This window comes from Filicampus tigris, chromosome 1 (assembly GCF_054856515.1).
Source record: "Filicampus tigris isolate MCC_2025a chromosome 1, RoL_Ftig_1.0, whole genome shotgun sequence".
NCBI lineage: Eukaryota > Metazoa > Chordata > Actinopteri > Syngnathiformes > Syngnathidae > Filicampus > Filicampus tigris.
Genome location: NC_141217.1, coordinates 5482129 through 5506500, shown reverse-complemented (window position 1 = coordinate 5506500; position 24372 = coordinate 5482129). Strand labels below are relative to the sequence as shown.

The window sequence follows — 24372 nt, the reverse complement described above, 5'->3', positions numbered from 1 at the left end:
TGTTACGACGGTGTTCGCGACATCAATAAGACGGCGCAATTCGACGCTTATCGACGTCTGACGTTGGATTGATCTGTCCAGGCCTTTACATGAAGTACCACTTAAGAAAAAATACTCTCCAAGTGCCACTATTGTGACCAACGTTCAAATACAATAGCACACTAGACCCATTTATATGGGAGTACCATAGGACCGAACGGTGGGTGGACTGTGACTGCTTCGGTTCATCACGTTTATGGCGTTTGACGTGATGGTTTCATACATTCATTGCTAAACGCTTCACCAGCTACCTGACATTGTGGCCTTAGCACGTCCTCTTCCCTGCTCCAAATAAATTCAAATTTGATGACGGGTTGGCAAGCTGATATTTTCTTTAAGCCCGCATGCTATTTGTAGTGTGACACCATCTGTGCTACTCCTTCTCCCCCGGACCTAATTAGGCCAAGCTTCCAGAGCTGCAGCCTTTCCCCAACTCTGGTGGCCAGGCCGTGACAGAGAATGAGGAGCTGGTCTGGATGCCGGGGGTCAACGACTGTGACCTTCTCATGTACCTCAGAGCTGCAAGGTGAGCCTGAATGTTACTCATCAGTGTCACCCAAGTGTGTTTATATAATGTACAATCAGCATTTGTTTGCTTTACACTCAAATCAAATTTCATTTCACTTGTCCCCAATACTTTTTTTTAATGCTGATTGTAATTGGTTACATTTAGCTTTATTTAAATGTTTTCAAGAATATGTTCCCAGTCGGCCCAATGGTTGAAACACGGCATTCTGATTAATATTGTTTGTGGAATATGAGTTAAGCAGTAAACAACTGCTCAGGGCCCAGGCTAAAAACGGGTGGATTCACTTTTATTCCACAAACGCAGTATTTATCAGAATGCCTTGCTTCAACTAGTGAGCTGGCATAGAACATATTCTTGAAAAAGATATGTTTCTGTTGACTTCCCTTTAAGATTAATTTTCCAGAAAACAACACTAATGGCATGCAGTGTTTTATACGACCTGCATGTAGGAAAGAAACCGTATAAGAGTATCATAACACAGTTGTCATGACCAAAACTATTGTTAACGGTATTATTACAATATTACCATTGAAATGTAAACAAAAAAATGTCAGATGTAGGCACAATAAGCAGTGAAGCAAATTTTATTTTATACAAAAAATTATCAAATCTGCAACTCGACTTTTTACACATTCAAATATGTGAACAACTGCAAACAAAATAATTGTTGAGTTTGTGTGCAGATTTTGTGTTTCACCTTGTACACTTTGTGTTCGGTAAAAATTCCAAGTACTGTATCAAAATGTGTCTCAATTAGTGATTGACTCATAATGTTTTTTCAGGGCTGATAGCGATTAGCAGTGGTCAAGGAGGCCGATAACTGTTTGTGGTAAAATTGAAAATATTGGCGTCTAAATTTTAAGTAATACAAACTCCCAACACTTCACTTCATTTAAATGCATTTAAGGACAGGTTTAATAACCAGCTTTAGAGATTTGCAACATGTAATTTTTTTGTCAGTCTTAGAAAATAGACATCTTTGTTTGACTCTTTCACTTATCATTCATAGCTATCTTTATTTTAAGATCCAAAACAAAAAAATCTATCCTCAACACAGCTACTGGCCAGCAGGTGACCAGTGTGATTTTCCTGCAGAGTATTTAACATTGCAAACTAATCGAATTGACCGCTTGTAGACCATCTGATTGTAAAAAAAATGACAGATGCGGATATGCGCCGAAATATAGAATATCGGTCTATCACTAGTCTCAATAAATCGCTGTCTTCTCTTATTGGTCACAAGAATGTAAACAGGAAGTAGAATTGCTTTGCAGACTAGTAAGTGATAAGCAAATAAAGCCGCACAAATAAATACAAAATGGAGCAAAAAAAAGAGGAAGGGGGAGCAGGCGACGGCGTCTTTTGGCATGTCCATGGTGATTTTTGTTTTATTGATATCTCGCTTATCAGAAACTAATTCATTTGGTATATCAACAATGGATGTCACTGTTATGTTATGTTTGCCGCATATCCATAAGCTTCTAGTAGGTGGTCAAAAATACATCTAAAGTGGTTGCATAGTACAGACAAAAGCTCTGTGTGTTTGTATGTCCATATATGTCATATTGAGACTTAAATGTACTTCCCGCTTGCGGTTACTATCAAACGAACTTCCTCATCTTCAAGATATTAATTTTTTAGGTGTGCCCAGCAAATAAAAGTTGAGGAACTGGTGTTTTAGGGGATGCCCATTTGGGCTGCACAATATATCGAAAAAAATATCCATTGCGATCATTGTCTATGCAATATGCATATTGCAAAGACATGCAATAATTTTCTTCTGGAATGATATGTTTATGTTTACCGGTCAGATGCAAACTTAAATGTACATCCCTACCCAATAGTTGTACATTATCTAGTGGAATTACAATTAATTAGCTAAGAACACATTGAACTAGCATATTTTGCTACAGGCAAAAACAATACTTCTTTCATTAGATAATTAAAATGTAATTTCTCTGATAAATGTTAAATATAGCAAAAATATTGATATCGCTATTGGAAACATCCATGTCGCATATCGCATGTTTTTCTAATATCGTGCAGCCCTAATGCCCATGAGACACAATATTTGTCACCCAAGTGATATTGTAACGCTTGAAGCAGAAGACCAGCATTCGTTCATGTTGACTATGTGCTGCATCCACAGGAGCATGGCCGCCTTTGCAGGGATGTGTGACGGAGGCTCAACAGAGGATGGATGTCTAGCAGCCTCTCGAGATGACACTACATTAAACGCACTCAACACTGTAAGGACAATACCATAATTCTTAACACTGGGCTTAACATAGTCAACAACACCATCGTAATGTTTGAATCACCGGGAGTCCACTCACGACTCCATCGCTTCAGTGACGGGTAATGATACGGCCCGTGAGCCAGTACAGCAGCCTCCTGTAATAAACCTTCCCTCAGGGGCTTCTTTAACATCAGATGTAATGAGAGATGTGGCTGTCACTCCAAATTTGAATACAGAGATATAAAATCCTATGGAGGAGATGAGAGGAGTCATAAACAGGGCATTTGTATTCCAACTCCATAAACCAGGACATTAACAGAGCTGGCTGGTCATTGTCTGTCAACCTCCCTCTAAGGATTTGCAATTCCAATGAGTAGTACTTATTTATTTTTTTCCCTCAGAGGAATAGTCCCAGTAATGTCTATTTTTCAGCCAATTTAATGTGACACCAGGCTCAAAGCTGCATTGCGACTGTCTTGTCCCTGTGTTGTTTGGTGTCTCGGCTTTTCCTTTCATGCTCAATCGGAGGTTTCTGATCAGTATCCATTCTTTGAAATATCCTTTGTAGTCTCTAATAATGTATCTCCTCAATAAAATACACACACAAAAGCAGATGAGAGGAATGCTTTCACTTAGACTTAATTGCAAAAGACACAGGAAATACCATAAATAAAGCAAACAATTCAGGAGAACAGTAGTCGTAGGAACCTTTTTTTATGTCAATAAAAAAAAAATAGGTGAAAAATAATGACAGGCAGTAATGTTTGCACAATCAATTTGTTCCATCTTAGTTCGTCTTAAAATGTCACGCTTCACAATAAAAGCATGCTAAGTCTTTTGACAACACAACAAAGACACAACAAAGTGTTTTTAGGTAAGAGTATATATAGTTAAAGAAATACATTTCAGCAAATATCCTAAAGATCATATGTGTCAAACTCTTAGCCCAGCTTGCAGTTGCAACCGGCCTGTGGAACCGTTTGATAACAAGGGTGGAACTGTCTGATGCAGTGGGCATAAAAACATTGTAAACTTTTGGCAACTTTGCTGACCTACTGTCATTAATTGCACTAACATTGCAATTTAGAGTGACAGATTGATTTCACCCAAAGTAGCCAAGTATACACAAATAGAAATTGAACCACTTTAAAGAATCCATTGTCTGTACACAATAGCAATTTAAAAAGGCATGATAACAGTCGAATGTGATCATTGCAATTTCAACAAAGCATTCTGGGAAACGCCTCCTTCGATTATTTTAACACTACAATGTCTATAATGGCACAATGTAGAACTTTGACGACACACAAACTACAAATCCCATAATGCAGCGCAACTGCTGCCTTACAGAATGGTCGTTCTGTTGCCTCCGTCTACATGCGACTTGAACGGTGTCTCTCGTTGGTAGCACAAACACATATCCTCTGTGATGAAACTCAGAACCTTATCCCAGACATAAACAAACTTGTTGCCAAGAAAAGATGCCAAGTATCTGAACAAAATGGCATAAAAAGAGCAAAGGAACTTGTATAAGTTTGTTTTTGTCTCATCAATAAATGTTTCTGCTCTTAGTCCCATGATCTAAATTGTACTCTTGAGTTTTGGCTGACAAAGAGAGTTTGAGTTTCTGTTCTAGATTCAGGTTTTAAAGTATGAGCTGCTTTTCTGTGGCAATTTATGGTTTGCCTCCATGTTCACATTTACTTGCATGCATTGTGGTTTTAATTGTCTTTTTTTTTTTTTTCTTTTCTTTTTTCTGTTTTCTGCAGCTTCACGAGAGCAGCTATGATGCCGGCAAAGCTCTCCAGCGACTGGTGAAGAAGCCGGTACCGAAGTTGATAGAGAAGTGCTGGTCTGAGGATGAAGTGGTAAGAGGAGAACAACGTCTATTTGGAAACACATGCATACAACCCATGTGTGCTATGCATAGAGGGAATTATTTAGGGAATGCTTGAGTGTCTGTTGAGGTTCTTCTCAATGCGGCATGTTATTGTTGCCTCGCATGTCCAACAGTTGACAGAAACTAGTTGGTGCCTGTGGAGGGTGCTGTTGAGTGCAAGTTGAAGCAGAGCTCTTGGCCGGAGTCACAAAAGACATCAGGGAAAACACTCACCAGCTCCTCCCACCCTCAAGAGCAGCTGCATCCGGTTTATCACCCACAAAATAAATCCTTAGGGAAGAAGGCTGGAAAGGGTATAGGCTGAGTGCTGGTAATCCTATCCGCCATTTGAATTTAGATGTGCATTTTGACACAGCTGTTCAAGGAATGGAATCAGAAAATGGCGGATAGTAGAGGAAAGGACGCCATGGCACAACAACTAAATAGTCACACATTTTTTTCTATTCAAGTGAACATTCCTTCTGTGGGGTCTTCTCCCGCCTCTTTTTTTTTCTTTTTTTTTTCCTTCACGTATTACTGGTAATCCTGAGGCTTTGGCCCCCTTTTGTTCAGTTTTGAGTGCTTGAATGCAGTGCAAGTGAAGCGGTATTCTTCCGTGCATAATTGAACATGATGGTCACATCTTTAAAAAGCCAAAGCTGGCAGCATGTAATTAAGCCAGCCACCCTTTTGTTGGACCAAATTAGTAGTTCTTGTTTCCATTTCATGATCACGGGCAGGCACCAGTCTTAACTGCTGTGGAAAAGTGACATAACAAACATGTAGGAATGTTGACGATCCATAAGATGATGATCACCTGCAGTTGTAATGGCTGTCTGGTGTGTGACGTGTGGAGGCCATTTGTGCAACACTTGCCCAACCTGGGGCAGTTGGATATCCAGTCGGTCCCTGTGATCTGCTCACCCGTTGTGCCTTTTCAACCTCATGGCCTCGAGGGACGTGTGTCATTGGCGGTCCGGCCCACAGAAACGATCTTGGCTTTTCTTCATTCATTTATCACCCGCCATGCCTTCCTTTTACATCTTTTCTCCAGGTTGGTTGAGCTTCATTATCGCTGCCTGCTCTTCCTCCCCACCCCGGCTGTACTTATGAGAGATGTGAATAGTAGTGACAGCGGGTGCCGCTGGAATGATCGCAGTGGCCTGTCTCCAAGGTCACTTGTCAGCCTCCCCTCCTCCACTTTGACTTGCCGTGCCCTTACACATCTCTGTCGGCAGCTGCTGAGACATAATCCAGGATCTCCACTGAACTCTCCACATATGTATATCTGAACACCATTTCTGCGCAAGAATATATGTCGGTACAGGTAGATTTAGGTGGATTGATGTTCTACCAGTTTTTATCCTAACTAAAAATTTAATTCAAATAGCTTGAATCAGGCACTGTCGACCTATCCACAAACCTTAATGGCAACACCTAATAATAAAATACATAACAGATACAGGTTATTAGAATATACAAATTTAGAGTGCTGAAAAAACATTGTTCCTCCTAATAACATTTTTTTCCATTCCAGGTGCTTACCACATTTTGAATGTGTAGATCACGTTATGCATATTAAACAAGCGAAACAAAACATTTTGTATTAAGGTTAAATAGAAACAAAATTAAAAAGTGTGAAGTATTTAGTTTAGTTTTATTTCGCACATTTACTCATGATTTCACTCTCTTCTACATTAAAAAAGGCTTGGTGCCGAGAAAAGTGAAATGTTTACAAGTATTTCCTTTTTCTATTTATAAGTAGTTTCATATTAGTGCAACTCAGCATAGTGTATAGTTTTTGGTTCTATTGTAAAATGCACTAAATATTTACAACAAAAAACAATTTGGGCCACAGTATCGCCATCAATTTCAATTACTCCATCATTTATAAACATGTCAGGAATGCAGGTACAAGCTGCAATGTTTAATACAAGTTGAATGTACTTTCATCTTAATTGTCTCTAGTACATACCTTAAATAACCGAAGCTGTAACCTACCGATAGTCATATAAGAGCTGGTGCATTTATGCCGCGATTTACATAGGATCCGATTAGTTGACTAATTGCAACTACTGTTGGTGATTAGCTAACTAGCAAAATAATAGTTTGTCGCAGCCCTTTTTGACACGCTTGCACCAAACATCATTGCATATTGCGTTTGTGGATGGCTGCAGCACCACGGCGCATGGTAGCGCTTTAAAAAAAAAAATCAAATCGAAAATCGGGAACTGAAAATTGAATCAGGGCTTGAGTGAATTGTTACATCCCTACTTTCAACACAAAGATGCGTGAGCAAAAGTTTTCACATCTGGTACGCCTTGAATACTACCTCAGAAAGTGGTAGAGCTGATTTCAATCCCCATCTCACGTTGGTACATTACACTCAGAACAGTGAGCTGGTAAAAAGATGCAAAAAAGCCAGTCTGAATGGCCAGTGTTTCAGCGGCTATAGATGACAAAAAACACAATGCATACAGTAAGCAGAGCTGGGCAGTCTGTCCCGGGGGCGGAATGGTCTGTCCCTCCATCCCGGACGGACGCCCATTTTTGGGACGGGAGGCGACAAGTTTTAAAGTAGGGCGGAGCAAGGGCGGAGGTGGATTTTAGTCCGGCACACTAATCGCCCCTCATGCATGTGACGTGGTCGCAAAGCGGCCATAGTTCATCTCAACCTATTTGGCGAAATGGGCAAACTACAAAAATTGCCTCCGAACACGAATGAGACGAAGAAAAGGAGAAGAAGCAGCTCGAGCGTTTGACCGCGGGAAATTTGAAACCTGAATGCCGCAGCCGCTTCATTCACGCACATTGCAGAGGGGAGGGGCTTTGCTTGGTAGTAGACAACGACTGGCAAAACCAAAAAAAGGTTTCGACATCGCAATCAAGTGGCCGACACTGTGCTAAAGCTAATGCAAACAATATTGCCATCTTGGTAAAGTTCAACAGCTGTAAAAAAAAAAAAAAAAAAGAAAGTAAGTCAAAACATACCAGATATAACAAGCTCCTTGCTCACGGTTCTCCAAGCCTAATCTCTTTTTTTCTTGTCCCGGTAGTTGTAACTGGCCGAGTGTACAGGACGCTGCGTGTGACGCAGTACTGCCCTATTGGCTGCCGCGAGGCGAAGAGGGAAAAAACTCAATTTTTCTAGCCACGCCGAATGGGTGGATTTTCAGTTCTTCGCTGCGCGGCCCACCGCTCCAAACTCATCGTCCATGCCGCCCCACACACAACCGCACACGCCCGCTCCATGGACCGGGTTTCTCCACCCATCCGTTCTGAGACTGGCCTCTTTCATGTCCGCTGCATATTGACGTGCAAACAATGACTGCTGTTAAATAAAGCAGTTACATTACAACTCTCGACTCGCTCACTTCTTAGCCAGCTTTAAATAAACCTCTGCCGTAAGCATCTCTCCCGTAGCGTTTTTTTTTTTTTTTTTTGGCAACTTATAATTAAAACTAACTAATTCAAAAAAAAAAAACCTCAAATTCGAATAAAAACAAACTATAATGAAAATTCCAAAATTATTTTTAACCCTCACCTGCTTATCATGTAATGTCTTTCTATTTTAAAAACGGACCAGCAGGCATTACAACTTGGTGGCATTTCATTGATTAAATGAGGACTAACATCTTTTCATCCGTATTTGGTTTCATTCAAGGAATCGGACAACGCAACATCTGGCTGGATACAACCAAATTTATCCTTTAATATATGGCTGCTGACAACTTTGCACTTCACTACCATTTTCAAATTATTTGCCCAGAGGACGTGTTTTGGTTTGACACCAGTAAAGTAGCTCGCACACTATCGTATCCGTGTTTGCGCGCAAACATCAGAGACATAAATCGCAGTCAACCCTTTTGTTTTAAATGGGCAGCACACATCAGACAGCCGGGGTGGCTCACACACAGGCACAGACACTTCCCCACTTACTGTACACACACGCACACACAAAGCCATCTGAAACCATACAAAATACACAACACATGCGGTGAGTTTATTATTTTTTTAAAACTCGCAAGGAAAAAAAAGATCAAATATGTTAGATACTCGCCTCAAGGTCTCGTGAGACGGAAAACTCACCGAAAATTACGCACACTAGCGTGACAGTCTTTCATTACAGTTTTGCATTCTCTGCCGGCTCTGAACTCTTCCCCTCCCCTCCGCTCTCAATCAGTCAAATTGCAGCTTTTGCGATTAGCAAATTGTGTTTTATCAAACCACAATGGAATTAATCGTCCCAATTAGAAAAGTACCATATTTTCCGGACTATAAGCCGCACCTTTATATAAGCTGCACCTATCTATTTTGAAAAATTTGATATTTACTGCATTTACAGAATGATTTTGAACTGTAAATGTATGTACCGGAACAGATTGTTTCCGAACAGTGCCTTTTAACACGGCAGCAACTTTGCTGATTAAATCGTAACAGAGTACTTATCTTCATTTCACTGCCCACTGCCACTCCAGTTTGTTAGTTAAGGTCCACCTTTTATTCATGTACTTCCGTGTACCATGTAATTCATAACCTAGTTTGTAGCACCCTCGCCTGTTGAACTCCTCCACCTGCAGTTACATCCTGTTCATGGCAATTGTGTTGTATTGTATTGTAATTCCGGTTAGACCGCACCTAGCGGTGGAAGAAAAATCCACAGAATAGCCACACCTATATATATATATATATATATATATATAAACCGCAAGGTTCAAAACCTAGGGAAAAAGGAGCATCTTATAGTCTGGAAAATACTTGAAGAAAAAAAAAAAAAAGTAACTATGGCTTGTGTTTACTAGATTTATTGTGCAGGGTCTTTCGGCAAAATCTTTAGTGCACTTCATTACTTAAAATGATGCCTTAACTTCTAAAAATACAAGTTAATGTTTTTAAAAACTAACCTTTGTTTTGCCATCACACTACTGTATTTTCCGGACTATAAGCCGCAACTTTTTTCCTAGATTTTGAGTCATGCGGCTTATAGTCCGGTGCAGCTATTCTGTGGATTTTTCTTCCACCACTCGGGGCGCTCTAACCGGAATGACAGTACAATTCAATACATTTCCCATTAACTGGATGTGACTGCAGGTGGAGTTCAACAGGCGAGGGCGCCATAGACTAGGTTATTGCATTAGGTGCTGTAATGCTTTGATTCTATGTTTTCCTAGAGGTCCGTGAAGTGCGCATGAATGCGATTGGCTGATGTTACGTCTGTTCTGTTGTTTCGATGTGAAATGCGATTGTTCATTTAGCACGTCGTGTGTTAGATTGGCTGACTTTATTAACATAAAACAAGACAGGTGCATATGTAGAATGTCGTAGAACAATAGATGGTGGAGTCTGGTAGACATTAGCTGACAAACTGGAGCGGCAGTCGGCAGTGAAATGTACTTTTCTCTTGGTTCTCTTCTGTTTTAATCAGCAACGTTGCTGCAGTGTTAAAAGGCACTGTTAGGAAAGAATCTGCTCGGGTACACACATGTACATTTACAGTTCCTAATTATTCTGTAAATGCAGTAAATATAAAAGTTTTCAACATAGAGAGGTGCGGCTTATATAAAGGTGCGGCTTATTTACATTTTTCCCCAAAATGTTCTTAAAAAATAGAGTTTGTGCGGCTTATATAACAGTGCGGCTTGTAGCCCGGAAAACACAGTAATTGTTTTTCTGTTGCAAACCTAATGTAATGAAAGCACACTTATACACTTATACATACACTTTATACGGGGTGGCATGGCTCAGTGGTAGAGTGGTCGTTTCCCAACCCAGAGGTTGTGAGTTCGATCCCCGGCCATGGTGACCATGTCGAAGTATCCTTGAGCAAGATACTGAACCCCCAGTTGCTCCTGATGCTGCGTCATCAGTAGGTAGATGATGTACAGTGTAAAGCGCTTTGAGTACCCAAGGTAGAAAAGCGCTATATAAGTGACAGCCCATTTACTTTATACATGCCAATAATCAGAAAACCCAACCCCCACCTGGCTGAGCGGTATTTGAAACGAAAAACTCATTGTGGCTTGGAAGCCTCACTGCGGCTTGACTAAATGCATCTCCGTTTAGGACCTTTTTGGACCTTTGAGGACCCCAGCTGCGGGAAACGGAAACCGCGCCACGGCTACTGAAGCCTAACCGTGAAAATAGACGATGACGTAGAAAAAATTGGGCTTGCCACTATGCTTAATCGGTTTATTTAATCTGTAAATTAAAAAAAAAGTTTATCTATCGTTTTATCGCCGACAAAATGGTCTTCCATCAAAGGCAGATAGACGGACCGGTCCGTCACATAGGCGGAATGACAAGCTCTGCCGATAATGCCAATAACAGGCGGTGCCATCTAAATAAACAGCAGTAGCAGCAGTTTTGCAGTATGATGCTGTGTCAGAGATCTATGACTGCGATGGGGCTGTAGGTCTATATTACTCAGCCAGCTGTACTGTGCCATGGCTTATCTCCTCCTGTGTCTTAAGCTGATGGATAACCCAAGCCGGCTGCCAACAACATCACTGAGGTAGAAGGGAGACCTAGGGGAGAGTAATGCCCTCACCATCAGCCCACCACTAGTTCAATATAAATTTACTTGCAGTTGACTTTCGGTTAAATGAGGTGATTTATGACTGTGGTATACAGAAGGAGATCACTGTGCAGATATACAAATAAGTGTGCACACTAGTGTTGCACCAAGTACCGGTACCAGTACCGTATCATAAATTTAAGGGGGCAAAAATAATGCGATACTTGGAGGGGGGGTTATCGCGGCATCCGTCGCACAGAAGGCACAGAAGATTAAATTCTTCCTGTTCAAATAAATGAATACATATCCAAGCCTGGATGTGTACTTTACAACATTCACGGCCATCTAACCAACTAAGGACGGTGAGTGCACATTTTGAGCTGGCTTCCCAAGTCGCCCCCATTCCTTTGATTCGTTGCTGCATTTTGGCAACGGAGACTTCGTGCCTATCTGTTTCATCTAGTGCTACATGTGGAATTTCACAGCCAATCATATTACAGATAGCAGTGTTCCCTGGTTTTGGGTGGCAAGCCACCATCTTAGGTTTGTACACGGCCAGCTCTGAAAGGTTACCTTTTAGCAAGTCAACTGTAATGGCTGATAATATTGCTTGAAAGGGGTTTTGTTGGCCAAGGTCTGACTTGCTGTAGTGTTCTCACAGGATAACACGTTGAAATGGTGTAGCATGTGCAAGATGGTAATCCTGATACGTATTAGTGATACTTATATACACATTATCAAAACCAGTTTTACAACTTCCAGCAATGAACTCTAAAGCAGGAAGTGCGCACAGGCAACAAAGACCTATTGAGGTTTTTTTTTTTTATGTCTCCTCTCCACCTCACAATGGAGAGGGGAAACTTGGGGCGGGCTAAAAGCGGCAGCACTCTGGAACACACTCCCGACAGAGAGGCCTGTTTCTGCACAGCGGCTGGCCATTTGGTAGCACTCCCAGATTTAACCCCCCTCCTCTTCCTCTCACTCACTCTCCGAATCCTCCAAACCCCTCCTCTGGCGCTGTGTTGCCCAGCAACGGAGGGCTGGAGCAATAGGAGCAGGGGCACAGTGATTCAGGGAGCAGATTGGTGGATGATTTATTAGCTGGGCTGGAGAGCAGTGAGCTGAAATGGAGTCTTAAACTGGAGCCGACATGTAGAGAGGGAGGGGGGAGCCAGCAAGAGAAAGAAAACTGAAGTGAAGAGGAGGAGGGGGGAAGCCCATGACAGACTGTGTAAATTATATAGTTGGGAACATAATTAAGGTGACATAATTAGGACAGACATAGAAACTGAACTGAACCTCGCGGCTACAGAATTTGGCATTATACAGACATACATCTAAACTCATCTCGGAGAGGATATTCAAATATTAGAAAATTCTTCTCCGTTCCTTAGCCATTATTTTTGGTTTAGTATTAGCCGCTTTTGTCCTCAGCTATTTAAACGCCTGAAATGCTCATAGTCAAATTATCAACATTGTTTTGTCATTATTTGACATACTCAATGGCCAAATGTCACGACTTGCTTGTAATATGCCACTACATTGGTAACCTCAGCCCCAAGGTGTGGTTGTAGGCAGTAAAGCCTAGCCTGAGCGCGTCGGTTGGAGACGGCTCCATCTGCTGGTTAATCAGACACTACACCTTCAGTTGGATTAGTGCAAATTAACCTCCACCTCAGTGCTGCAACATGCGTTTTTTTTTGCTTGGAAAAAAACCCAAAACAAAAAGCTTGTTTGTTCGCCTAAACTGAAATGAACACATTCAACTCAGTCATTTCCCTTTTTTTCACTGCAGTTTTCTTCTAAAAAGACAGTTGTTGTTGTTGTTGGTTGCTGGTATTCGTCATGTAAATATGGCTTTTGTGTCCCACCCAATCGGGTAAACATTGTGTTGGTTACATAACGTACAATACGCTCCATGGAAAATGAACTCCTAACACTTGGGAAAGACTCTGTGTCTGGTTTTCCCCCTCGCTTGTCTCCTTCTTCCATGTCCGAGACCTCTCTCTCCACACATCACATATCAGCCAGCCTCGTCACGCTCGGGCTGCTCTGGATTGTTGCCTTCCTGTGTCTGTCTATGTGTGTTTCAACATCAAGTAAACTGACAGCATCTAACGGCTAATAAGTGCCTGCGTATTTGTGTACGGTGCGCTAGAGCTGAAGTCCGAAGTATGAACATGTTGTATTGAGGGCTTTTCCCAACACAAATGGGAATTACAAAGCTCCACTCCAGGTTTTCCCTCCTGCTGCAAACCAGAGGCTCTCTTGCAGAAAGATCACATGTAAAGCCTTCCCCTTTGTAGTGGAAGAGCGAGGGTGACAAGCTATTTCTTGCTTGTAAAAAAACAAGAGGAAAAAACAGCATTGTACAATCGGAGGCATTGTGGATTTACTCCTTCATTCTTTCCTTTCCCTCGGCTGGATGTTAGAGTCTTGTGCTGATCCGCCAGGACTTTTGCCTGCTTTTAGCTGGAGTTACTTGGTGGAGACGGACGGGGGCTCGCCTCTGGAACAAGAAAGTAAATCTGGTGGTTGTCTGCTTCACTGGTTATGAATGTTTTCAGCCTCCGCTTTTTATGGCTTGCAGTCTGTGCCTTTTAAAGGAGCAGACATGTATGTAGGCAGTTATGTTTTGAAATAGTTCTCATTGGGCTGACGTTGGCTTTCCCCGTCCTGGTTGAGCCAGATCAAGTGTCACCTTCTGTCATCTTTCTGTGATCTTTCAATTTCACCAAGGTCTGTCTATCTCAAATAATGACTCGAAAAATATAAAAACTGGTCCTGTGTCAGGTATGTTTTGAGGAGGAAGTTTTGGTGTAAACTTTGAACTTCACTTTTGTTGTGATCAACACTTCCTCCCCATACATTTTACATCTGCCCCCCCATGTAATATCTGTCTCTTTTGCCCTACTTGTCATTTCCTGTCTTTTACTCTGACACGGCAATGTTTGCAATGCACTTTAAATTGCCTACGCAGGTTTTAGATACACATCAAAACTCTTGAACCACAGTTGTTTGAAATGAAAACAATGCTTCTTGCAATTTTGCTGAATGACAAATACTAACACTTCTCTGTCTGTAACATTTTGCAGAAACGCTTCATTAAAGGCTTGAGACAGTTTGGCAAAAACTTCTTCAGGATCCGGAAGGAGCTCCTGCCAAACAAAGAAACGGTACCGTTACTTATTTTCCTCTCCATTTGAAATGTACCTTTTTAAGTTTCATGTGACTAACAAGATGATTGAAAAAGTAAAAAAAAAAAAAAAGTGCTTTGAAAAACATGTATTATTGCCAGTATTATATCTTACGATGAAATGATGGAAAATATAATACTTGATATTTTCCCCCACCCCCCTATAAAAAGATTACAAATTGAAATATTAATCTGCATAAGCAAGTTGTGCAGCTGGGGTCTGCGCCACTGCGTTTATCACATTTATCAGGGCTAAAGAGCAAGTATGCAGCACATGTAAGCGGAACGACATGTCATACCAAAGCTTTCACGCAGCAGGTAGTTCCAGGTTAAATTGAATTGTAGAGCACAAGATAGAAAGCTATTTTTTTTGTACTTCCTCGTAAATGATGTCTTTTCATATTTTTATGTGCAGTAATGTTGGTCATAATATAGTAAGTAATATTTGTCAAATATTTGTGTGTGTGTGTGTATGTACTGTTACTGCTGTTTCAAATTTATTTACAAGAAACTTCAAATTTAATTACAAATTAATTAAATATCAATGCATTTCAATGAAACCTTTTTGGGGGTGGGGTGGTCAGGCTAATTTAATGTCTTAAATGATCATTCTTTTTATAATATTTTATGGTGCAATAATGTTTATCATAATATATATAGTAAGTGATAATTGTCATTTGCATCCATGCCTTTGGAAATAATCAGTTAGAATCATCAGGACGAACAACTTAGAATTCATTGTGTTTTTTGTGCATTAGGCGAAAGCCGTTTGAACACAATAAGTTAAAGAACAATTTTGTTACTGTACCCTGGCAGGGGGTGTGCACACGCTACATTCAGCATGTTAATCATCACCGGCTGACTGTGTGACCAGTGTTATGGTACAACTGGGTCAAATCTAGGTAGAGCAATGATTAACACCCGTATCAAGTGTGCATATGACCAAAACATAGCCATGGACAGACATAGTCCTGATGCCTTTATTTCTTCAAGTACTTGATTTTGTTTACTAAATGCATATATCTGCATGCCCATGTTGTTCGGAACTTGCCCACTTTTGACTTTGCCTTCCTTTCATAATTTTGATTCTCAAGTCAAGCAAACTTTATTGTTCTTGTGAGGCTTGCTCGAGCACAATCAAAGAAGTTTGCCGTTTCACTTTCTTTTCTGCTGGGAGCTGACAAGACCCGCACTACGTCTCATACATATATTAAAGACTTTCATGTTATATATATGCCCAATGAACTGTTGAGTGGCTCTTTTACCACAGGGGTTGGCAGACCTTTTGCTGTAGCACCACACTTATCCGGTAATTTTCAAAACAGATGGGCCAGGTCATTCATACTTGTTGTTTAAAAAATGTTCAAATGTGTATGTAAAATATGTAACATGTGTGTGTGTGTGTACTTTTACTGCTGTTTCAAATTTATTTACAAGAAACTTCAAGTTTAATTGCAAATTAATTAAAAATCAATGCATTTTAACTCAACTTTTTTGGAGGTGGGATAGCCAGGCTGATTTAATGTCACAAATATCAACGGACACTTGATAATGACAATGCTCGGTTTGCCCACCCCTGCTCTAGCGCCACATTTTTTTTTAGTTCTCAAAGTCCAATTAGAATTTCCTTAATATAGTGTATGAACACAGTTTCTCATAAAGGCTTTGTGAAATTATTTTTGAAATACATGCCTGGTCCAGTTGATTGGCTAGAAAGAAGGTATTAGTGCAATTCAACCTGGAGGGGAGTCTTCTTGGCGGGAGAGGTAATAGACCTCCTCCAGGTTCGAGGCCTGCCGCCGCCACACGGCAGAGGAAGATTAATTTTCCCCCTGCAAATGGAAAATAAACTGCCCTTTAAACGCATAAAAAAAAAAGAGGAGAAAATGACAGAGCACTGTAACAGCGAGGGGAGGAGAAAGCTAAGAAGGCTGGGCGTTAGCTCACCGTCAACATTTAGCAGTCTGGCTTTTCGCACACTGAGGAAAAACTCTGCTTATGACTGAACCAGCGTTTGTGCTGATCGAAGCGAGTGCCATTTAATACCCGCAGGAATGCTCTTGTTTAAATCCTCCCGCCTCCTTCCTAAATCCTACCTCTAAAACATGAGCACAACATTAATTCTGGATGTTGCCACTCTTTGCACACATAGCCTGTGATGGCACATGCAAGTCAAAAGAAGCATATCTCATCAATGCTGTTGTACCTTTGTCTTTAGCCAAGTCAGAACCACGTAATTGAGCTATAGTGCAGCGCATAAAGACCCTCTGGGCTTTAGGCGTCTGGTACTCTGTCTGCTCCTACTGTTAGACCCTATTAGCCGAACCGGCACTGAAGCTCCAGTGTGGCTGGAACCGAATGAGCTGAGGGCAAAGCACTGTGTAAACACACCAGGCCTGACTAACACTCTGGAATGCTTCATATAAAATCACAAAAAGGCCCGGAGGGGGAAGTGGGTGTGTCGTCTGACTGGCCTTGCTGCCACCATTTCCTTTAGTCCGCAGTTAGTGTCATAGGGAACAAGCTCTCTGCTGCCAGTGTTTAAATAAGTAATAGGCTGAAACAGCAGATCCAAAGAACTGTGTTTGCTTCCTAGTGTCATTGGAGTTTGTTTTTGTTTTTTAATAAACAGGTGGTTTTAGGGAACATCAGCAGTACTGATCATCTTAAGATCAGTTTGCTGTTCAGCTCAGTGGACAAATTCAAATAGAAACCTTTAGATATAGGCTCATTCTCACCAGAGATTAAATGTTATTATCACTATGTACAGTCACTACCGTTCAAAAGTTTGGGGTCAACACAATTGTTTGTTTTTGATGAAAAGACTTTATTTATCAAATGAATTGTGAAATGAATATAAAATATAGTCAAGACATTGACGAGGTTAGAAATAATGATTTTTATTTGAAATATTTTTTCCCTTCAAACTTTGCTTTCGTCAAAGAATCTTCCCTTTTCAGCAATTACAGCATTTCAGACGTTTGGCATTCCAGCTGTTAATTTGTTGAGGTAATCTGGAGAAATTTCTACCCAAGCTTTTAGAGGTCCCTCCCACAAATTGTATTGGCTGGATGGGCACTTGTGGTGTACCATATGGTCAAGCTACCGCCACAACAGCTCAATGAGTTTGAGATCTGGTGACTGAGCTGGCCACTCCATTGCAGAAAAAATACCAGCAGTCTGCTTCTTCTCAAAATAGTTCTTGCACAATTTGGAGGTGTGCTTGGGTCATTATCCTGTTGTAGGATGAAATTGGCTCCAATCAAGCTCAGTCCACGGGGTAGGGCATTGCGTTGCAATATGGAGTGATAGCCTTCCTTTTTTAAAATCCCTTTTACCTGGAACAAATCTCCCACCTTGCCAGCACCAAAGCAACCCCATCACATTATAGTCGTTTACCACATTACTAATGTACAGAGTGTATTTCTGATTAGGTTAAAGTTGTCTTCATTGAAAAAAGCTTTGCTTTTCTTTCTAAAATAAGGACATTTCTTGGTGACCCCAAACTTTTGAACGGGAATGTGTATATATATATATATATATATATATATATACATACATACATACATACATACATACATACATACATACATACATACATACATACATACATACATACATACATACATACACACACACACACACACACACACACACACACACACACACACACACACACACACACACACACGGGAAACATAAACTCTAAGAATATTACAAGGGCCACATATAAATGTGTACATTACACACACACACACACGTTTGTTTGTGTGCACATATTTGAAATATTTCTGTCACTGTTCTGAGGCCCTTTTGCGTATAAAAATACGGTCTACTACGGAAAGAAAAATATATATTTATAAATATATATGCATATACATTTATAAATATATATATATATATATACGTACATATATACGTACATATATATATATCTATCGAGAGAGAGAGAGGGACAGAGAGGGATGTCACGATATCCAAATGATACAATAATAGCACAATATGAACCTCACGATACGATAATCATCACGATATTGTATGTAAAAAGCTCACGAAGCTGTATAAAAGCTCCCGATATTGTAAAGAAAAAAAAAGCTCATATTAAAAGAACAACACAATTTTCTGTTTTTATGCATAATCCAGCAACAGCATTAACAAAGAAATATGCTTGGCCAGTCATGCGCTCCTATTAGCGATTAGCCTAGGTCTTAAACATAGGTTGCATCAAATTAAACTGCACTAATAAACTAACCACCTGAGGGTGCTGGAACTGCACAAATGGAAAACAACTTTTAAACAGATTTGCTGCTATTAATGTCGCGACATGATGGCAACGATATATCGTGGCAATTGTAATACGATATTGCTGATTATTGTGATATCGCTAATACAGTGATCCTAATACTTTTGCGACCTCGGTGCATTGCGGATTTTTCAGAAGCATTCATAACAAATTAAAAATGAAACAACACAGCCATATCGGCAGCTATATTGCAGAAAGACGCATTGCTTCAAAGATATGAGGTGACTCTGAGGCTTTGTACATACACGCAGGCACGCATAAAAGACGGTGACTGGTTCCCAGCGCGAGCTCGACCGAGGGCACAAGTGGATTTACTTTTTCCACTGTGTGCTATAGCTGACGGGGTGCGCATCATCACATCCTCTCGCTTAGTCTCATCCACGATTCAAATGTGCCGTTGATTTAATCAGTCTCCTCCGTTTTTGTAATGATGTGTTTGCTCTCATAAAGTTTTGTAAAAATCGGATAGTACAGTACAACAGCTGTGTTTATATGTCGCGCTCCCGGCCGGCCAGCGGCACAGACGACTTAGACATCGCCAAATAAAGTGTGAAAGTGTTTATTAGTTTTGTCTGAGGTTATCTTAAAACAGCTTACCTTAACTACAATCCTGCGTTGCATTTTATCCAAAGGACTTTATTGATGTTATTGTGCAGAGATAAAGTTAATGCAAGATCCCCCTCCGGTGGCCATGCTCTTCTTTGTTTCTAAATGAAGTAGGAGGCAACAAAGGGAACAAAGAAGAAGAAGAAGCGGCCGTTTTTACTTTCACTTTTCACAACAACGACAACCGTTTTAAAGTGCAGGATTGGATAAATTTCACTATGGCATTCTAGTTAAGGTAAGTCAATTTCATGATAAGAATGAAAACTTTAACGTCGTTTTTAGCCAACGTTCCGTTGTGATCGTCAGCTACCAAAATAAAACTGTATAATAAAAATCTTATAAAATAATAATAATAATAAGTTCGACACACACACACACACACACAGTACAAATATCAAAACTGTTGAAATCATATGGTCAATGAGGTTATTAGCAAGTATGGATCAAATACTGTATGTGGAGAATTAACTACCCAACAACTCCATTCAGACAGGTTGTCAATTTAGTATATTCTAACTTGGGCAGCATTAACTCACCAAAACACGACTTACTTGAGCTTGTTATATTCATTCCCAAATTTTCACTTTGCATACCTTTAACCAGTCTGTGCAGTGTGTTTGCTGGTTTAAACGTGTCTTCAGATAGTTGAAGTCCAGCTGCACCGTCAGCCGCAATAACTTGATAACAAAATCCTTTGAAAGTGATGTTAGTTAACTGCCTTACGGCAATCTTAAGAGCACAAGTGACCTAAACAGGGAATCATGTTTTTCAGCCTCACCTTGTTGGTGTTCAGATAGGCCAGAAAGTGTGGCATCGCTGTTTCCCTCGAAGAAAATGGAGCACTTTAGCCCTCGGGGTCGTGTCATTAACAAAATGTCCAACAGGAAAAAAAACTGTTCTCAAATCAACCTCAAAGCAGATGTTTACCCTCGTCCAATCTGTTCAAACGTCAAAGCAAATTAATTGTCAAGTCCTTAGATCAGCAGCCAGAACCTTGGGCATGAGTTTGATTTATAAATACTTTGGTTGAAACCCTAATTAAAGCAGCTACAAACGACAGACGCCTGGGCCAGTTAGCAGTAGCTGTCAGAAGTGCCACAGAACAGCTTCCGTGTTGTGTCAATGATCTAACTCATCCGGGCAGTGGAATCGCTGTGGGCTGGTAGCTTTGCCCGTCCATATTGATGTTGTATTAACTGAAAAGAGGCAAGAGCAGAGGCTAGGCAAAACCCTTTTTTTCTGCCTAGAAGATGGAGCTGAGACAGATATAGTTCCCTGTATAATTGAGCTCTTTGCTCGGCTTCATGTTGTTGTTTTTTGGGAACAGGCTTATCAGCACAACACGCAGGCTTGAGCCTCCAGCAAAAAAGGCTCTGTTGTCATCCAATCTGCTTTCATTGGGAAAAGCGCTTACAGCAGTAAAAACACGAGTGCTGATTCTTCAGCATGTGCATTCCCTGACCTATGAAAGCAGAGCTTATTCAGTCATTCTCCCGCTGAAAGGCTCCGCACAGCAGGGAAGGGTTGTCTATTTTAACCGCCTTTCACATGCACACTGCTCTGCCAACCAAGGTCTTTTTGCTATTCCGCTCATACCTTCCGCAGTGGGACAAGAAGACATCACCGCTATACATTTATCTTTAGGCTTGTTTGCAAAGCGTGGCTGGAATATTTTTTGTTAATACGTAAGTTGGTTATATTATTATGACGTAGTCACTTTTGAATCTTGACATCAACTATGGGAATTTGAGCTACATCCACACTATGGAAACTCCTCCTGACAGCAATACAACACGACAACACAAAAATATATCTAATCTAAGCAGTCTATGGAACCATATGCTGTATGTATGTGCTGCAGCTGTGTATGCTCTGAGCTAAATATTAGCTGGATTTGTGCATTGTGTGTTGAACTTGTTGCATTCGACGTACTTGGCCAAGTCTGGCTTTGGGCCCGGAGCCGCATCGCAGCTTGGTCATGCATTTGGAACGTCTAACGGACCCCACACTAACAATTTCGTCCAGTCTCATCTCGTCAACGAATGCTCATATACGCCACGTCATTATTAGTCACCAATTATTACTTTACTATTTGCCAGGGCTTTGGCACCATCTTGTGGCGTCGTAGAGCTTTATCGAAAGAGCACAAAAATCTGCATAGCTCTGTAAATAGGTGAGTTTTTTAGCAGATTTTTTGCGGGAAGGTTACCCCCCCCCCCCCCAAAAAAAGTTGAGTGAACCGCAAATTCATGGTTCATGGGTTTGTTCACAGAGAACTGCAATTTCCAGGCCAAAGGTAAATTGCTTGAAAATCTTTTTTAACTGGCGTAATTTCAAGACACCGTCATGCTGGTGTGGCATCACATGATTTACCTAGCTGGTAGAACTATGCCTATTGACATCCTGTCTCCAAACATGGTTCAAACACAAATCACATCCGGAAGTCTTGCTTTGACTCTCACCTTGGTGAAACAAACTAAACTGTACCGCTTGGTGCTTGTCAGTAAGCAGGAAGAGTGCCCGTTCACGCAGCACTAATGATGTTTACGCAGCTCGCCATCAGTCAGCGTAACCCACAAAGACATGTGAGAGCGTGGTCTCGTAGCTCTCAGATCCCAACATTTATTGCAAAGATTATTTTATTTTCAAGAGCTGTTTTGGAAAGGCTTGTGGTCGGATTGTGCGCTTGATTGTCCATTGTGATCCACTGCTGGCTTTTTACTCCTTCTGCAACACACTCAGCCCTCCCCCTCTTTCTGCTCTCCTCTGTTCGCTCGTTCTTTCTTCCCGTGCTCCTGCCAGTAACGGCCTTAACCGTTTGGCTTCCTGTCAAAGCAGGGGCCTTTTGTGGCTCTGTCACAAATCTGCCAGGAAAAACAGAAACCATCTGTTCGGGCCTTAGCCGGAGCGGGGATGAGGGTGTAAATGCACGAGTTTAGCCCTCGCCCTTAGTTGTGCCTGTGCACTCGGGACCTCCGAGCCTTCCCACTTGGCCTTCCAACCAGCAATTAGCCTGGAGATGAATGGAACCTCATCAGGTCTCATCCTTAAAAACAGGAGCATCAACAGCATGATTTAACACAGTGTGATTCAACGCTTGATGCAAATGCTTCATTTGATAGTTTTTATGTGAGTCATTCCCATCACTCCAAGCCCTCGCTTTGTTTCTCAGCCCTGTCGCTATGGAGTGGAAACATCAGCATACTTGAATCCTGCACTCCATGAATATGTCACACATCTATTTGTTTGTAGGCACCCATTTTAAGTGGCAATAAACGGAGTGGAAGCTCTGAGTGTCGTGTTAGGAGGGTAAGCCCTTTCCATGTAGGATAATCCACCGAGCAGAAAGCTCCCGCAGATGGAAGCTCTGTAAAAGGCCTCATAATGCTGAGCTTATGTTGTCACTATTTCATGTTCTGCGGAGTGGCAGCACACTCTGTACCGCGCCGCTCTGATTTAGTGGACAGGCCCGTGGAATTATAGACCAGCAAGCCAAGGCCACTTTGGACTGTTATTCTTTCCCCTCACCGATATACCAATGTCATGTTTTTGTCGACCTGCCACCTCAGCACTGCTCGAGAAAGATGTCTGTTACACAATTTTAGCATACATACCTTTAGTACATACATAGTATCTTTTTCGGTTCATCAATCAACTGTTAATTGGTTAACCGCTTCTTATTTTACCATTAGCAACCAGCTGCACCAGTCAATCGGCGCAGCTGTTAATGCCCATTCAAAGGCACAAGTTCATGCGCTAGCCTGTGCCCAGTGCAATGGTACTTGACATGGTGTGAATGATGGAGAGGCAGACCCTTTGTCCGCCAAGCTGTCGTTGTAGCTGTCGGCCTGCAGCAATGAGGCAGGGAAGGCACTGCTGAGAACAGTCATTGTGACGCGTGCGCACGGCACCGCTCGACACTTTTGATCTGCACAATTCAATTAGATTTCGCATCAGGACGCCTGTCTTCCCTCAATTAACACCTGAGCCCTGTCTACCCTGTCCAGCTGGCCATGGTGAAGTAATAAAAGGAGCCCAGGAGATCACTGCTAACGTCTTTCTATTTGGTTACCACATGCACAAACACATGGCAACAACACAGAAGATGGCGTAAGAGAAGGGATAAATACGTCAAATTTTGTCATACAGTTTAATGTATCTGCAAATGTGCCATGAGTAAAATCTATCTTTTGTCCTTTTACCAATTCTTTTTTTTTTTTCCTTTCTAAAGAGTTGCGCAGCCTCATCCCTGCTGAGCTCAAGCGCATGAAATCAATTCATCTACTCCACATGTGCTCATTTGCAAAAGTCTAGCAGCCTGAAAAAGTAGATTTAAACCGAGAGAGCTTTAGAGCAACTACTTTCTTGTAAACAGAGCAGTACTACTTTGCCTGAGAAGAGTAAGTCTTTTAGGCGTTTTGAGCTTTATGAATTCAACCTTCATGAGGGGATATCTTATTAAACTGGCCTAAGTCCACTGAGCTAATCATTTTCTGCCAAGCAAAGCAGCCATTGAGAAAGAATGAAGTCACTCTCTCACGTCTAATACTCATAACGCCTAACGGCATTTAATGAGCAACCACTGACCAATCTCCTCTCCTGTGCATTCTCGCAGTAAACATGATATCAACTTGCTCTCAATAGGATTTAATTTCAGGGAAAGGAATTAAATTGAATACCATCGAGTTCTTCTTGAAATTTCTTTTCAACTGTTTTTTTTCTTTATGCTTAAGTGAACCTTTTCAGACGGCCTTATTCCAATAGATAAAATGTGCTATACACAGACAAGCTGGCAATGCACTCACTAATCTATTTTCCAAAACAATCAACCGGCATTAAACTCTTGGCGCTTTGTCCAAGCGAAGTTTAACAGACCTTAGAAGGTACCGTATTTTCCGAACTATACGTCACTCCGGAATACAAGTCGCACCAGCCATAAAATGCATAATACAGAAGAAAAAAACATATACACAAGTCGCACTGGAGTATAAGTCGCCCCCCCTCCACCCCCTCTCCGAATCCAAGTTGTCTCTGTCGCGTAACGCAAATAAATGTGTCCATATAAAT

At 41.2% G+C, this 24372-nt stretch overlaps 1 protein-coding gene across 4 annotated transcripts in view; it reads left to right on the top strand.

The window, feature by feature from the left end:
* Positions 1 to 24372, top strand: part of rerea (arginine-glutamic acid dipeptide (RE) repeats a) — a 106004-nt gene that overhangs the window by 70281 nt on the left and 11351 nt on the right. For all 4 annotated transcript variants that reach the window (XM_086048758.1, XM_086048748.1, XM_086048774.1 and 1 more), the window contains 4 exons: positions 441 to 565; positions 2718 to 2817; positions 4577 to 4675; positions 14296 to 14376. In XM_086048758.1, coding sequence (XP_085904884.1) covers positions 441 to 565; positions 2718 to 2817; positions 4577 to 4675; positions 14296 to 14376 — 405 coding nt within the window. The remainder of the gene's footprint in view (positions 1 to 440; positions 566 to 2717; positions 2818 to 4576; positions 4676 to 14295; positions 14377 to 24372) is intronic.